This window comes from Peromyscus maniculatus, chromosome 19, assembly GCF_049852395.1.
Source record: "Peromyscus maniculatus bairdii isolate BWxNUB_F1_BW_parent chromosome 19, HU_Pman_BW_mat_3.1, whole genome shotgun sequence".
NCBI classification, from domain to species: Eukaryota; Metazoa; Chordata; class Mammalia; order Rodentia; family Cricetidae; genus Peromyscus; species Peromyscus maniculatus.
The window spans coordinates 43,778,883-43,795,665 of record NC_134870.1 but is presented as its reverse complement, the minus strand read 5'-3'; the positions used below and the strand labels follow the sequence as shown (position 1 = coordinate 43,795,665).

At 40.6% G+C, this 16,783-nt stretch overlaps 2 protein-coding genes across 5 annotated transcripts in view; both read right to left on the bottom strand.

Moving 5' to 3' along the window:
• Sncaip (synuclein alpha interacting protein) overlaps positions 1–16,783 on the bottom strand; it is a 138,419-nt gene that overhangs the window by 75,158 nt on the left and 46,478 nt on the right. The gene's annotated exons all lie outside the window — the stretch shown is intronic.
• LOC121823923 (uncharacterized) lies at positions 909–6,582 on the bottom strand. The gene has a single exon (XM_076555244.1). It carries the CDS (start codon positions 5,283–5,285, stop codon positions 4,314–4,316), a length of 972 nt encoding a protein of 323 aa, XP_076411359.1. The 5' UTR covers positions 5,286–6,582; the 3' UTR covers positions 909–4,313.

Here is a 16,783-nt window from a genome sequence, read left to right as displayed (position 1 = left end):
AAGTACACCCCCTGTTAAGTTCTTGCCAAAACTGCAATAGTAAAGCAGCCCCACATCTGCTTCAAACACTTTCTGCTTCCAAATCACCTTCAATATGTTTAGTGTGACTTTATTTTTGATAGTTGTGTGAGGAAAGGAGACATCGTAAATTATAATTTGCACTTATGCACTGCCAATTTTATAGGTGGCAAAACTCAGGAACATCATGGCCAAGGTTACACATCATGAAGAGGAGAGAAGGGCGGCTGACACAAGTCATATTCTACCAGGTCCTTAATTGCGCTGGGTTGCCCTGAAACATGGGTATGCTTTGAGCCATCCCAGTCACAATTCCATAACATAGTTCCATCCCTGGATTGTATTGCTCTGAGTGTTCAGGAACCTAAAACTAAGCAAGTTACTCATCTTTCCTATAGAGCCTAAGTGGAAAGCCAGACATGACCATCATAGTCACAGAGAAGTACAGGAATCTCTGATGAGCACACCTTACACCAGTGTATAAGATACCATATTCTATCATCAGTTTGCTGCTTTAATAGTTTACTTCATCTTTAAGAAAAAAAGTAAGGTTTATGATACTCATTTTTTTTTTACAATGGGTGATATTAGAAAATTCATGGCGCACAAAAATATGTGTTTTATTAATGACATGAATTGCTTAACCTATAGAACAAAATTCAAACTTAGGTCTAACATTAAGTGTTATAAAAGTTCACATTGGAGACACTGGTGCATTTGCTAATGAAGTGACCTGGAAATAATTGTTTCCCATTACCAATGAATTGTTATTTTATCACATAACTAAGATCTATTAGTTTTCCAATGCATGTCTATTCCATATTACGTCTTATTGAAAAGCAATAAAGACAGTATTATAGTAGTAGAATTAGGATTTCTGTGATAAATCTTTGTCTTTTTTTTTTTTAACAGTTTTAACTCCTGATTTATCAGTTTAAAATTGTTTCTAATGATTTGGGCATTAATTTGTGATTTCTGAAACCAAGTACTAAGACTCAGCTAACTTACACTATAGTATTAGTGATGGGAAAGATCTTAGTTTTAACCTTAGGGGAACTATACATATGTACATTCTTTCAGATATGTATTGTGTCGTATATGTGATTCAAGATGACTGTTATATTTGAAATACCTTTAAAAAGATGAAAAGAATCCACATTCACAGCAGCTGCACCAGAAAAGGTAAAAATAAAAAAAAATACACATAGACTCACAGCAAAAGAAAAGCATGTTGTGCTCAGTTCCTGGTGTAATTTCTTATGAAGGATACCATATACATTGGGATGAATCAAGACAGAATAAGGAAGGTAAGTTAGCTCATGGCTGAGCAACTCTTCTCTATGGAGCAGAAGTAAGGGAATATCTACTCAGATAAGAAAAACAAATGAACACAACCTTCTTCTCTCTTTCAATAATTTAATGACTGGGAGGTTAGGAACATTTGAATTCCAGAGCATGTCTTAGAGGGGGTTTCTGAGGTGCCAGGTTCAGAAAGGGCTTGGTGTTTAATGACTTGCTGAATGGGCTAGAACGGAATAGGGTGCTTTATATGACCAAAGCAAGCCTGGCAAGGAACTGATCAGCTTGAAGTATGGTGGGAGCCATGAAAGAAGAGATTAGAATCCTGTGTTGGCCTCAGTAAAAGATGCCCTGTAGTCAGAGATGAAGTCGGGAAATACCAAATACCAAATCCAACAGTCCTGACCCACTTTTCCCCACCAGTACATGTTACCTTGACAGTGTCTGCTAACTCTCCCTCACCCTCACCCATGCTGTTCAGATTCTAGCAGGAATTTGATGGGAGTATATAACTTTTCAGGGGAGAAAAGGAGGGAACGAGAGTGTTAAGATGAAAATAATTTGAAAGAGAGAACTATGGCTCATCCAGTAAGCACAAGATTCTCCATCATAGCTTAAACTTATCAATTCCACAAGGAGAGAATTATGATCTAATGAGGCCACATCTAGATGAAAATATCTGTGAAGAAAAAAAAAAAAAAAAAGAGGCATTGCTAGCACTGGGGAGTTGAGCTGGGACTAAGCCAGCTAGGTTTTGCACTGGTTTCTGGACACAACTGTGGAATGATCTGGAAACTGGATCTTTAGATATAACAGGAAATGATCCAAATCCAAGTTTCCAATTGTTTGCACACCTGAAGGTTCGTGCTTTCTCCCTAATTTTGCAAAAATGACAATTTCTCCGGTGGATTTATTTGCTTGGCATTTTTTGTTGACAGCGTATGGGACACAGATGGCAGTCCTGATTGCTGTTTTAGAAGGAAGCAGACGGGGCAGCAACACACACAAGGAGCATTGAAGACGGCATCTTGAGTCAGTTATCTTGGCTTTATTATGATCATTGGTGAGGATTAAACTTTGGAGCAACTCTAGGCTAGTGGTTCTCAAGCTGTGCCACACATGAAAATCACCCAGAAGGTTCATTAAAACGTTGCTGTATTCAACCCAGACTTTCTGATTCAAGAGGTCTGAGGTGAGGTCCCAGAATCGGCATTTCTAACAAGTTCCCAGGTCAGACTGTTTCTCCTGGTCCCAGAACCGCCTTTGAGAACCACTACTTACGATCAATGGTGATTCCTAGCTTTGGCTACATCTGCTTTTAATTAAAAGATGGCGACCTCTTCCCCACATCCTCCATCTCTCCAGATGTTAACTTCATTATACAGGATCCATGCCTGGTGCCCTCTGATTAAACTGCCTCAGTGGACTCAACTAAGCATTTCCCATGAAGACCACCCGGAAGTCTCAGAAGGTCCTAAGTCTTTTTTTTTTTTTTTTTTTTTTTTTTTTTTTTTAAATCTGTGTCAAATAAGGGACACACAATGGTTCACAGACATTGCAGAATTGTGGTTTTGGTTTCCTTAAAACTTACTTTCTCTGAAAAACTTCCTAGCAACTAAGATATTGTCTCTTCTGTAAATGATACCCAGATTTATAATTTTGACAGTCTTTTTAGAGCAAGAATCTCAGTTTCCAGAGATCCATTCACTAGAACAGCAGAATAATCCCTAGATAGATTGCTACTGAAAGTGAAAAAAGGAATTATTAAGAATTAGATTTAAATGTACTGCTTTGTACACAAATTTATGCATAGATATTTAAAATAATTATTTACTGTGACCTAAGAGTTTAAGCAGCTACAAGCGACTAACCACAATAAATAAATAAATAAAAACCTGGTCGTGTAATCTTAGTTAGAATTATAATGTGCTTTTAAAATTGAATCCAAATCTAGGAAGCAAATAATTACGAGGATTTTAATAATTTCTTGTCATTTGTGAAGACATCCACTTAATGACTAAAAGTAGAAAGAAATTAATTATCTATAAACTCAATGTCCTTACTTTTCTGAAGAAAAAAAATGTAGTTGTATGTGTTTATATGATTAAACAAGGAGAATGAGTTATATGTAAAGAGCAACCAAATATATGTATATCATACATACTCAGAGATTATGACCAAGCAGATATTAATACTTTAATTCAATACTTTTTATCTAGCTGTATTTTACTAAAGACCTAGGGCAGGGTAATGAATAAAATCTGCTCCCAGCCTACATTAGATACTATGGTTGAAATGGCGAACACTGAGCATCACACACCTACCTAATGTACTTCCAACATTTGAGAGGCCTTTCAGGGAAAAGACAGTGTAACACACAGCTTTCTTATGGGCATCTTGAGGAATTTGCCTAGGAAGTGTTGACCTTGGTTTCAACAACATTGCTTTTTTAAATACAACACATTGCACAGAGTAAATACTTAACATGATGCCCATGCTGAGTTCCATTACAGAATGATGATCATTGACTTTCTTTAGAAACTCTACATTAAAAAACAGTGGCATCCTAAACCAACAGTTCTCAACCTGTGGATCAAGACCCCCATAAGGGTGACATATCAGATATCCTGCATATAAGATGTTTATATCATGATTCATAACAGTAGCAAAATTATAGTTACTAAGTAGCAGGAAAATAATTTTATGGTTGGAGGTCACCACAACCTGAGGAACTATATTAAAGAGTCACAGTATTAGGAAGATTGAGAACAACTATCCTAAATAATAAATGTCATGATGGCTGTTTTTCTTCAGTTTATAAACAACTTAGTGTTCTTATTTCTACTTGTAAAGTTGCTCTCAGAAATGAATTTCTAGAGCAGCCAATTTTCCAGCCATCTTTTCGGAAGCTGCTGCTGAGGGCTTTGAAAACTGCAGCCATGCCCTCCGGTGACAGGACCCCTTCAGAGCTTCACTTCAGTCTGTTCACTCAGTCATTAAGCATATGGGGAGAGAATGACATCTGCAGGCTGTGGTGCGGACTTTTCCTGTTTGACACCACAGAAGGACACCAACTTCACTTTGTAATTAACCAACATAAGCAGGAAAGGACTCAGAGCGGAGAAGCCGGAGGAGAGGGCTGTGAGAACAGCTGGAATAAATGCATACACTGCCAAGTCCTTCAAGAAATAGACCAAGATAAAGTGAGAAATCCAGAGCGGAGTGATCAGTAACATTAACAAGATACTGAATTTGGCCCCTCGAAGGACCTCGGTTTCTGAATCATCGTCTCCAATCCAGATGTCACCATATGTCATCTTTTTCTTCTCTAAAAGAAGGAAAGCCATCCAGAAACAGACAAAGACTAAGACAGCTAAAGGAAGAATATCGATCAAAACTAAAAATATTTTCCCATAGTAAAGCTCTACCTGCTCGTTTCCAAAGCCGGTCAAGCAATCCACGTAAATTCTGTTAGTAGACAAAGAGCCTGTATCATTTACAGGATTCTGGTGTTCTGGTTTTCTAGTATATATCAACACTGGGATATACACCGCCACACCAGCCACCCAAAGTGCAGAAATCCCCTTCAAGGAGTACTTTTGTTGGCTCAGGCTTGCAGCCCCGCTCAAGGGGTAGACGATTTGGTAAAGCTTCCGGAGGTAGAGCAGCGCAAAGTGTAACATGAACCAGATGGCCAGGGAAGTTGTCAGGGCCGCAGTGAAGTGCAGAACTTTGCAGCCAACTGAATCCAGCAAGATACCAGAAGAGTAAACGATCTTGAGGATGTTCACCACCAGGTTTTTAATAAGGTGGACAAACACAAGGCTGATAATGAGAAGAAAGGATGTCTGCAGGCCCCCCGTGATGCACTTGCTTGTGGAATAAAATAAACATGCGTTTCCGACGAAGCTCACGAGGATGAGAACGGCACAGGAGATGATCTCAAGCGCGTCTGCAGAGGGCTTCATGGCAGATGCTGAACCGTGACTCCAAATATCTTCTCTGCAACTTCGTTCATCAGGCTTTCAGAACTCTGTACGAGGTCTTCACTGACACCAGCTGAGCGTTTTCTGTCCCCGCTAGGTTGACAAAATCCTTCCTTGGTACACTGTCACTGTTTCGGCGTAGTCCGTGGCAGAATTCTGCTTGCTTCAGTGACCAGCTGTTGAAAATAGACCTGCTTCCCAAGAGAGGTCTGTTTTATCCTCTCCAGGGACTTTTAACAGTGACGAGAAAGGCACAGGCGGCACCGTGTAATTAAAAATTCCCAGAAATGTATTTATAGTGTTGCCATACCTAAATATGTCATTCCTTTCTAGGTATGATCAGTGTCCACCAACCATAAAGAAGAGATTAAATTGTTGACAGTGAAGGAAAGGTAGCCAGAGGTTGAACTCATCACACTTGATGCATGGCAAAAAGTCTAAAGAATGAACAAGGCAGATTTCAAAATATCAAAGTGACAAATTACGAATGGGAGTAAGACCATGGGGGAGAGAGAGATTACACAAGAACATGTGGTGGTTTAACTTCTCGACCATTTGTGCATCTTTTCAGAACGTCACCTGTTGTGATGAGCTCTGGGGATACAAGAGAAGATGGAGGAAATGTTGGGGAAGACAGCAGATGGAAAGAAAGCAGGGAGAAGCGATCGAGGGAGAAGAAGGAAGGCAAATAAACATGGGATTTATGCCCACAATCAATCCTCCCAATTTGTTAACAACGGGGCAGTGATTAGTGCAACTCTCTCTCCTAGAGCACAAGGTGTGGAATGATTTCTCCCCTAGAGGTGGAGGGAGAGCATTAAGCAAGGGCAAGAACATGACACACATACATACATATCTACCTGCCATTAATGCACATGTTGGGTGAATTCTTGTTTCTCAACTAGGTCACTACGTTCATGTATCATTTACCGGAGGAGATACGTTCTGAGAAATGCTGTTAGGTGGTTTTGTCATTGTGAGTGCATGACAGAGTGATTGCACAAACTGAGACAGATGTGATGGGATCCCTCCTTGAGCCAAGCTGTCATGCTGAGTGTACAGCTGTACTTTCCCTGTACTGAAATTGTTTGTGGGTCCTGTCATCAATCATCCCACCCCGTACTGTCAAAACATGTGCCACTGCCTGATCAAGTGGTACATTGCAACTGGCTGGTACAGGCTTGAGCACCTGACTTCATTTCTTCTAAACTCTGTGTTCAGTGGCTTCTTGATGAGAGCTTACAGTTAGCTAGGATATATACATACATATGTGTATATATTCATATATATAAATATAATATAATGAATATAATCAAATACAATGATATAAAACTAGAAGATATCACAAATCTAGTGTTTTTTTTTTTCAAGGAAAAGCTCCTTTCAACTTTTTTAGTATAGCGTTGGTCAAACAGAAATTACAGATTACAAAGGTAGGGAATTAGCTGATACCTCATCTACCTAATGATAAAGCCAGTGTTTGTCATCTCCCAGTCTTTTCCTCAAAGGTATGGGAAATGCCTAGTGTGTATATGATAAGAAGTTTATGACAGTGTCTGGGCCCCATAATCCATGAAAATGGGAAAGAGGCTGGGAGCTGACACTTTCCTATTAACTCCATTTTCCTTAATTGATTGCTAAAATAATAGAGAACTTAGTGTTTACAGTAAATTTTCTTTCCTTAGAAACCTCAGTCATTGTCAGGTATAAGCATCCACCTTGTTTCTAACAATGATAGCAATATAAGTAATAACAACCATGATGCTTATGCATTATTATAAAGGTATAAAATTAACTTACCACCAACTTAAACAGAGTATACTCTCTTGCTTTGCAAACTTAATATGATTTAATCCTTAATATCATTCTCATTTCAGTAATGAGAAAATAGAAGATGAGAGAGCAAATTGTTCAGAGCTACCAAATGAAATGATGTAAATCCAGTGCTATGGTTTGAGTATGAAGCCCCTCCCCACAGTGACCCCTGTGTTGAAGACTTTGTCCCTAGACTCTGGTGCTAAGAGGTATCCAGGAGAGACTGGGAAGATGGTTGAGTTGGTCAAGTGCTTGCCACACAAGCATGAAGACCTGAGTTTGCTCTCTAGTACCCACAGAAAAAGCTGGGCATGGTGGTACAAGCTCAGAGTCCCCACACTGGGTCCCTGGGGCTCCCTGTCCAGCCAGCCTAGCCTAATCAGCAAGCTCCTGACCCGAGCGACAGACTCTATCTAAAAAACAAGGTAGACGGCTCCTCAAGGATGTCTCTTGAGGTTGGCCTCTGGTGTCTACATGTATGAACACACATTTGTATGTGCACCTGCATCCATGCACACATGTGTATACACACACACACACACACACACACACACACACACATTCACAGACATCATCAAGGGATGACCCATTGATGAGTTCATAGTTGAATGGACATATTGGGGGTTGAGTCTCTGACTCCAAATCTGTAAAGTAAAGTAAAAATTTCCTCTATTTAAGTTGTGTTCTCAGTTCTTTTCGTCTAGCAGTGAAAAGCTAACAGCTTGGTGTGACTGGTTCTCATGGCTTCTCTACAAACACTGGCAAACTGGAGATCTTCTGCTGACTATTATTTGCATCTCTTTATTGATTTGCAATTGTTCCATCCAATAGATAGAGCCTATAAATGTACTTCTTTGGGGGAGAGTCTGATGTATACAAGTAACACAGATATTTGAATGGCAGTTAGTATTTTTCTTTCTCTTTCAATATTACTAGGTATGAATGTTTATACCTCCAAACCTCATAAGGAACTCCATGCATTTTGTACACCAGTTTAGGATGCCTTACTTGAAATTAAGAATAAAAAGGCCAGATCCAACAATCATGAGCCCCCACAGTGGGAGTGTTTAAGTATAGATGTAATGATAGGGCGACCATACTCTAGTGAAAAGCCTCACATCCAGGAGTATTTTGGATAGCAAAAATTATCATAAGTAGAGAAAAAGGAATATGGAGTTCAATAAGAAAAGAAGGATGTTGGATCAGGGGAACACCTGGAAGAGGGAGGATAAATATAATCAAGATATGTATGAAATTAGCAAAGAAAAGATTTTTTTTAAAAGAAGGCTCTTAAAGATTTTGAGGTATCTAAAAAAACTCATATTAATCTTGCCAAGTAGCTTATGGACTCCTTTTCCCCATACTAACCTTTAGGAAGATCGTTTTCCCAAGCATGCTTTCTTCCTTTCCATGCCCATAGAAAATTATCCTACGTTCCAGTGTGAATGTTTCACCATTCAGAGATTTCCAGCAAATACTTTCATCAAATTCCATCATAATAAATTCATCAAATCAAAAATTTCCATCCAAATTTTCCATTCTAGTTTATCACTGTTCAGGTCGATCTTCAGTAAAGCTCCAGGTCATAGAGAGAATGTAGCTTAAGTCTTTAAATGGTGTGGCAAGGATGACCTGTGTTTCAATTGCCACTAGAATCCTAATTTGCATCTGTGACTAGTTCCTTGCCCTGACTTGTAAGTTCCCATAAGAATTACCCCAATGCTTTCATGCAGTGTTGCAAGGTTCTTCAAACTCTTTCAACCTTTGCAACGGCTTCTATAAGAACAAAATACTTGGAAAGGGCAGGCAAGATGGTTTAGTGGGTAAAGGCATGTGCTGCTAAGCCTGATGACCTGAGTTCAAGCCCCAGAACCCACACTGTGGAAGGAAAAACTCAACCCCAGCAAGCTCTCCTTTCGACTTCCCCATGCTCACCACAAAAGATCTCCACACTGGAAGTTTCAAAGAACCTTGGGGCTCCTCTTAACTAGAGGCTGCTGATTAGGTGATATAGGTTGGGAAGAGGTAAAATGAAACACACACACACACACACACACACACACACACACATACACAAATGTAACTTATTAAAAGTACTTAGAGAAGAGAGACATCCACGTGGGAGGTATTAGTTTTAATTCCCAGACAGAGACAAGAAATCTGAAGCCTAAAAAAGCTATGCCAACTTGCCCTAACTGGCAGAGGAGGTGGCATTAAACTCCAGGCCACTTGCTTTCTCTGGTTTGGTCAGGGAAAAGGAAAAGGGCAACATGGAGTTGACTGAGTTGGAATGCCAGGTCCTGAGAAACCTGGATGCCACGCAAACGATCTCCAAGGACTACAACCAATGGGTTTCTTTAGAAGAAAGCCCTTTCTCAAAAGCATGGGTACTTCCTGGAGCAAAAGTGCCCAGAGGCAACACTCCATCCTCTACCAAGGAAGGTAACTGTGGTTACTTTAAGGGGGAATGAAAAAAAATATTCCTTTGAAAACCAAATACTGGTTCTGCCAATCCAACTTCACTGAGGTCACTTGAGAACCAAGGAGTTCAAAGGTTCTCTATGGCTTCCATTTATTTTGGCATCAGATGTAACAGAAAGGGAACTAAAGGGGAATTTATATGGCCCAGGCTATGTTCCAAATCTCAAACTGCTAAAAGTTACTTAGATTTTTACTTCAGCTCACAATTACATGGAGAGCAGTTCAGATGCAAATGCTTTCCGTGTGGCTTAGGGCAATCTAGGCTTCCTCAAAGGCACATGTGATATTCTTAAGATTTTGTCTGAAAGTTTAAAAAAAAAAATCCCGGGCTCTTAACTGGAGACTGCTGTTCATTTCTGTGACGTTGGGTTGGGAGGAGGTACAATGCAGCATGCTGCCTTCATGTGGTCACTGTGTCCTCACAGTGGTGCTAAGACAGACTTCACAGGCTGAGGGAAGGGCATTCACTCCTGTAAACTGAGTGTGTGGTGTAAATAAACGTCTTCTGAGGATGGCGCACCTGAAACGGGATTCTAAATCTAAGTCCATATGGAGATGCTGATCCATTTTGATGAAAGTAGGCATGGGGCACACAGAGGAGAAAGATGCTCCTGAGCAAAACTGGGCTACCTTTGCAGGATTGTTCACTAAAGGAGGAGGCCACTCCAAACAGATTCAGAATCTTTGACCTTGTAACCAGTGGCTGCCTGAAGTTACTTTTAATTCTCTGGAAGACTGTGATTGTGTGACGAGCCGGGACAGGACTAAACCGCCTAACCCCAAATTAGAAGTGAATGGAGAATAACTTCAGTCTGGATGGGGCCAGAGCAATTAAATGGTAATTGCCTTTTAGATACACTAATGTTGCTAATTATATTACTGTGCTAAGTGCTGGGAAAATGTGGATAAGAGCTCCAGGCCACTCTGGTGGGAGAAGGAGCTAAGATTTATTAAGCCTGGCAACGATACAGATCCTTCACATACATTATCTCCGTAATCCTTACAATAACCCTACGAGGTATTAGCTTCAATAAGGTTGAGTGACGCGATCAGTTTCACTTGGTTCAGGACTGAGTCAGATTTGTGTGGCTCCAAGAGCAGCAGGTCGGCAAGGCCTTGAGTAGGGATAGAAATTGTTGACTTCTAGATCTACTGGATTCAATAACCAGTGGATGGAAACATGGTAGCAGGGAAAGATGAGAAAATTTGAGAATTAGACCATGACGAAAACATCTCTAACTGGGAGGACCCCAGAAGTGGGAAGTTAAGAGTCCGAGACAGGAGAGCTTCGTAGGCACAATCTGGGTCAGACACATCGGAACGCAAGAGGCCTGGAGGGGAGGAGCTTCCCATAGAAGGCATCGCTCTCATGAGCTCACCTTCTTCCATCAACACTTGGTACTGGTTGGGGTTCAGGAGGTTGAGGGGTGGCAATGGGGGCTCCGGACCCCCGAGATTGCAAGCCTTGGTGAACTAGGAAGTAGACTGGGTGGAGTAGTTTTTACTCCTGAATCTTTCTAAACCAATCTATCAGACTACCTTCAGAATCTAAACACAGAAGACCCGTGGAAAACTGTGTGCAGACTGGAAGACTTGCTCATTCCTGCCTGCTTTGTTTCTTAGATTTCTAATGGGAGTTTCTCAGAGACATTACAGCATAAACAGACGCAAGTGTGTGCAGACGTTCACATACCCAACTCATATTCATGTGTGAATGTATTCTCACACTGCATGCTTACACACCCACGGAGAAAAATATGAGATGATCCTGGAAGTCAATCCAAACTCAGAACGTAATATGAATGTTGAAGAGTGTAGTGGGCAGCCATTCCAGCTTCGGTCTGGAAGTTCCAACCCCCACTGAGGCTTTGGTAACTGTCATGCCCACAAGGCGGGGCCAAGGGAGGGCCTGAAGACCCGAGATCGGGACGTGCGGTGCTCTCTTGCTGCTGGAAACCCAGACGCCAGAGGTGGACCAACAGAGCTCTCCAGAGAACACTGCTGGACTACGCTGCATCTTTCCCAGAACCCTCAACCTACCTATCCCTTCATTTGTAAGTTACGCCATTAAATAAATCTCCTTTTAACTACGTGGAGTGGCCTTAATAATTTCACCAATAGAAGAGTCCTAGAGGACTGCTACTTTTCGACAGTGCTACCTCCTCAAGACCATGTTCGTAACAGCAGAAGGACTTTCTGCTTATGATGGGTACGTTCCTCTTGGGCTCTTTGCTAAGGACTGGAATTACAAATATTGTCTTTGAGCATAAACTCAGCCTCTGAGTGCTTCTGGTGACTGTGATGATTAATTTTGAGTGTCAATTTTGACTGGATCCAAAATCACCTAGGAGACACACCTCTAGGCATGCCTGGCAACAGGAATACTGTATTTTTCTCTTTCTCCTTGATATGTAAATCTTATTGGATTCTCAGATTAAACATGTATGTTTGGTTCAAGTTCATTACCCATTTTCCCTTAAAGATGTAACCCCCCGAAGACAAGTTTGGGGCAGATAGCCCAGCTCAACCGGATCCCTTGTCGGTTGCACTCACCCACACCAGGCCTTAGGAAGAGAATCTCTGCCATTTCCAAACCCAGAGCCCTTCCTTGGAGAAATGGCGGCTAGTGGGAGTGGCAGGACAATATGCAGATGAGACTACCTGCATGATTGGCATTAAATGCAACCAAGTCCGAGAGAGAAATAAGAGCATCCATGCTACTTAGCATCTCGGTTTGATGCTTTAAAACCATAGAATCTTTCTTCCTTGGCTACATCTGTTGTCTGGGGCTCAAAGCCTTCTCAGTCTTTTCAGTGGCAGGATTAGGTGTATTCAGAGTGTGATAATTATTGACACCTTACAGAACTCTGTCTCCTAAGGTGAAGCAAGCTCGAACACATGCTGCTTCCTGTTTTAACCCGTTTGTGTGGGTTTGTTAGCACCGTATCATCTTGGAAGGGGACATTGCCAAGGCCACTGGGTGTGGTTCATGTGCAGTTCAGGCTCACTGGATGCTCCAGTTCATTTCGTCAAACCCCAACTGAGTTCTTGGCTCCTTCCACCCCTGTTATCTAGTGAAATGTAGATATTTTCCCAGCTCTCTCCTCCCTGGGTTAATCTGATTCTGAACTTGGTAACTATTATACATTCCTTCGAGTTCCCTGACTTTGAGCATTCCATTTAGACCGATAAGCCTTCAATTTTCTTTTCTACCCCACCACGGCGCTCGGGAAGTCAGTACTGCAGCTCCTCTAAGATGCTTGGAGTTTCAGAGAGTGGAAACGTGGCTCTTCGTCATCATTCTTCCCACTTAATTGCTGTCACCAAAAGCCTCAAGACTCCTAGGTCCCCCGTGTACCCTGTGTGTTGAGCCACACTGACAACCTTGTAGTGTTAGTCTCTTTGTGCCTCAGTCGGCAACAGCACCCATATTTATCCCCTATTCTTGTGAGATTTCTACTCCATCACTCATCCTTCCCAAGCATTTAAGAGACAGAGACTCAGTGTCCTCCTCTAACAAACAGGAACTTGGAGTACTGTGAGGATACAGTGCTGAGAGCATCCTGAGGATTAAAAGAGATAACACAGGGCAAGTCTTCACAGTACTGGTTGGGACAAGGGCCCAGTGGATGGAGTTACTGTTGTTACTATTCTCATTGGATTATAGGCTCTGTCTTAATTAGATACACAAAATGACTCCATCATTCAGATCAGTGATGATTAGGAAATCATGACTTTCAGTGGGAATTCAGAATACCCAGATACAACCTTCTCCTTTTTATTCTTAGATAAGTCCAATCCTCAAAAGAAGAACATTAACAAGATTGTGTTAATGGCCATTATTACTAGCTGAGGTTTCCAAATTCATTTTTTTCTTTAATTACATTTATTTAGCCAGTTTTCTACATGGTTAAGTTTGATTTTGCTAATGCATGCATAAATGATCTCTCTCCCCACATCTCTCTGCTGTCACTAGAAACTAATGAGGTAGAGGTAGGGGATCAAATGATGCTGATGAAGGAGCTACTCTGAAAAGCCCAGCGGACAGGAAGAGCAAATATTCTGAAAAAGAATCACACTGGGGACCTTTAGGACATGATACTGTTCTTCATGAGGGGGGTGACAATTACTCTACACAGAGAATTTTAGTTATTCACCTTCCCACAGTTTCAAGGTCACAATAGGACATGAAAGGCATCATAACATGAAAATATCCATCCCTGCTTATAGGATCGTCTCTCTGTATCCATTATTTTTATTTGTATCATCCGTTGATTTTAATCTCCACCTCAGTTTGACAAGCAAATAGTGTATCCAGGTCAGCAGTGACGAGGAAATGAGGCCTTCTCAGCTGGAGTAAATCAACATCTTTGGAATCTCACTGATGCAGGAGAATTCAAACCATTCTTTAGTACAAAACAAATAAAATGCGAGTAGGTTGGAAGTGAAAATGTAAGGCTTGCCAAAGATGCAGAATTCATGAGGCCAGAGAACGCGATTCTGGATAACTGAAAAAACACAGCAGGCCATTTTGAAAATATCTAAGGATTCACAGAAATATGTAAATGAAGATAGTGGGATAAAGCTTCATGAGAAAATGATCTGACTGTCAAAGAACAGACAGGTCAAGTTGATGAAGCCCAAGAACATAAATGTCTTTTAAGCAAAGTTGACTCTGCCATTAACGTACTGTAAAGGCAAACTCAGTAAGGGTATTTATATAGAGAAATGTCATCAAGTTTATCCCAAAGATTAGGTATAAATTTTATTAAATTCAGGCCATGAAGACTTATGTTTAGACTTACATTTAGAATTGCAAGGTGGTCTTTCAAGACAATTCCAGTTAGGTGTTTGGCTTATTTATTTGTTTGTTTATATATTTTTACTATTATTTCTAAAAGCACAGCTCCATGTTACATTGGCTTCATTTTTTCTGTGGTCTTCTGTATTACTCTCTTGATTATCTGTGGTACATATAATCATGTTAGCTTGAGTATATTTATAATATTTACAGATATTATAAAATAAAACTAAAGCGCCAAATGAATATAGTGCCTCCCCTCACCAAAAATAATAAATAAATAAATAAATAAATAAATAAATAAATAAATAAATAAATAAATAAAGCCTTCTCTTCATTTCCAACTACTGATTTCAGCTAGCAAATGTCCAGAGGCTAAAGAGATGTTAGAACACTGTCACATGCCAAGCTTCTAAACCACATAGTTCTGCATTTTTCAGACAATTATGCCCTTTTTAAAAGTAAAAATGGAGATATAATTCGACTTTCATTAATTATCGGTACAATAACTGGTGGATAAAAAATTACAACCCACAAGGAAAGAGCCTGGTGGGATAATACATGTAGTCCTGGATGCTAGAGATGGTGGGAACCAGCCATTTTCAGCTCACACATCTCTATCCACTTGCTGTTCTGGAACCAGATAGTATAGCCTCTTAGGCCCCACCTGTCTGCAAGCACTCTGTCCAGTTCGGAGTGCTGTGGGCATCCAACGCACATGCACGCCATCTTACAGATCATCTGCTGGTCTGGGGATGTTTTCGGCAGAAATGTCACTAAACATTCTGGTTTCAATGAGCCAAGTGCAATTCTCACATGAGAACACTGGAAAGCGTGGGAGAGAGTGGTTGCAGGTACTCTGTGGAACAGTGTTTTCCTACTCGTGCATGGGAAAGACCCTGCACCGAGCACAGATATTACACCTGGCTGCTGAAAGCTTTTGAAAACCCAACAGGTTCTTGGGGCTCCCACTTGTTCAGAACAAAAGGCATCCTCGCACCACAAGGCCCTCCTCTGGAGAAGCTGGAGGTGTGATCTTTGTGGCTAGCAATACATATTCAGGAATAAAATATTCCTTTTCAATCATGCAGATACTTAGGTTGATTATCATTGAGCTTTCTGTCCTGCCTGAGCGTGTGTGTGTGTGTGTGTGTGTGTGTGTGTGTGTGTGTGTGTGTGTGTGTGTGTGTGTGTATGGCATGTGTGCATGTATCTAGATGCCTTAGATGTTCTTCTCAATTGCTCTCTACCTTATTTTGTTGTGACAGGGTCTCTCACTAAACTCAGAGTGCATCTATTTGTCCAGGCTGGCCAGCCAATGAGCTTCAAAGTTCTATCTGTCTCCACCTCCCCGAGGCTTTGATTCCAGATCGCACAGCCACACTCATCATTTTATGTAGGTGCTGAGGACTGCACTCAAGTCCTCAGGCTTGTATGGCAAGTTCTTTACGGAATGAACTATCACCCCAGCCCCATCAATGAGCTTTTATAGGCCAATTACACTTTACCCCTTCCAATTAAAAAGAAAATTAATCCAAGTTACTGATAACTGTTATATTTCCCTTATAATTTCTGATTAAATGGAAGTGTTCACCAATCCATCAAGGTTTCCGGAGAAAGACATAATGGACCTTCAAATTACAGTTATTTTATTCAAGGTCTAAAAATCTCATGTTTCCCATGGAAATATAGTATTGGATAAGAAACCTGCTCAATAATTTAAGTGCCTTAACATTATTTTGATAATTCAGATCTAATAAATTTCTAGCATTTAGACTTCACAGCATGATTGAATGCATTATTTAGGACTTAAATAATTTCTCTTCCTTAAAACCAAGTTGCAAATTATTATCCTTGAAACTATTATTTGAAAATAATTTTCACATCTACCTTCATTAATTTTTTATCTAAACAATTTTACATGAAGAATTGTTCTTTTAAAATCTCCCATGAAGTTATAGTTGCTTCAAATAATCTTTCAAACATTAAATTATAAGAAACTATTAAGAAGCCCAAAATCAAACTTATTGTTTGAAATCCACTTGATTTTGTTTCTGGAAAGGCACCAGTTCTTGACTTTAGATTACTTATTTCTTCTAACACATACCCAGAAGTTTCTCTGAGTTCAAAAGTTCAAGGGTATTAGCTCTGAAGCATGCCCGAGGGCAAGCACTGTTTCCAATCACCATGCAGCAACCATCCCCACGCAGGAGCAGCAGATCCTACCAGTTGTTCACCATGGTGCAGATGCTGCAAGCTCATGGCCTGGAAAAGGCACTTCTAAAAGGTGTGATTAAGAAGTTGAGAGAAGCTGCAGAGCTGGGGGTAGATCTGGAGGGAATCAGAAGATGTAATCAAAATGCAATGTGTGAAATACTCAAAA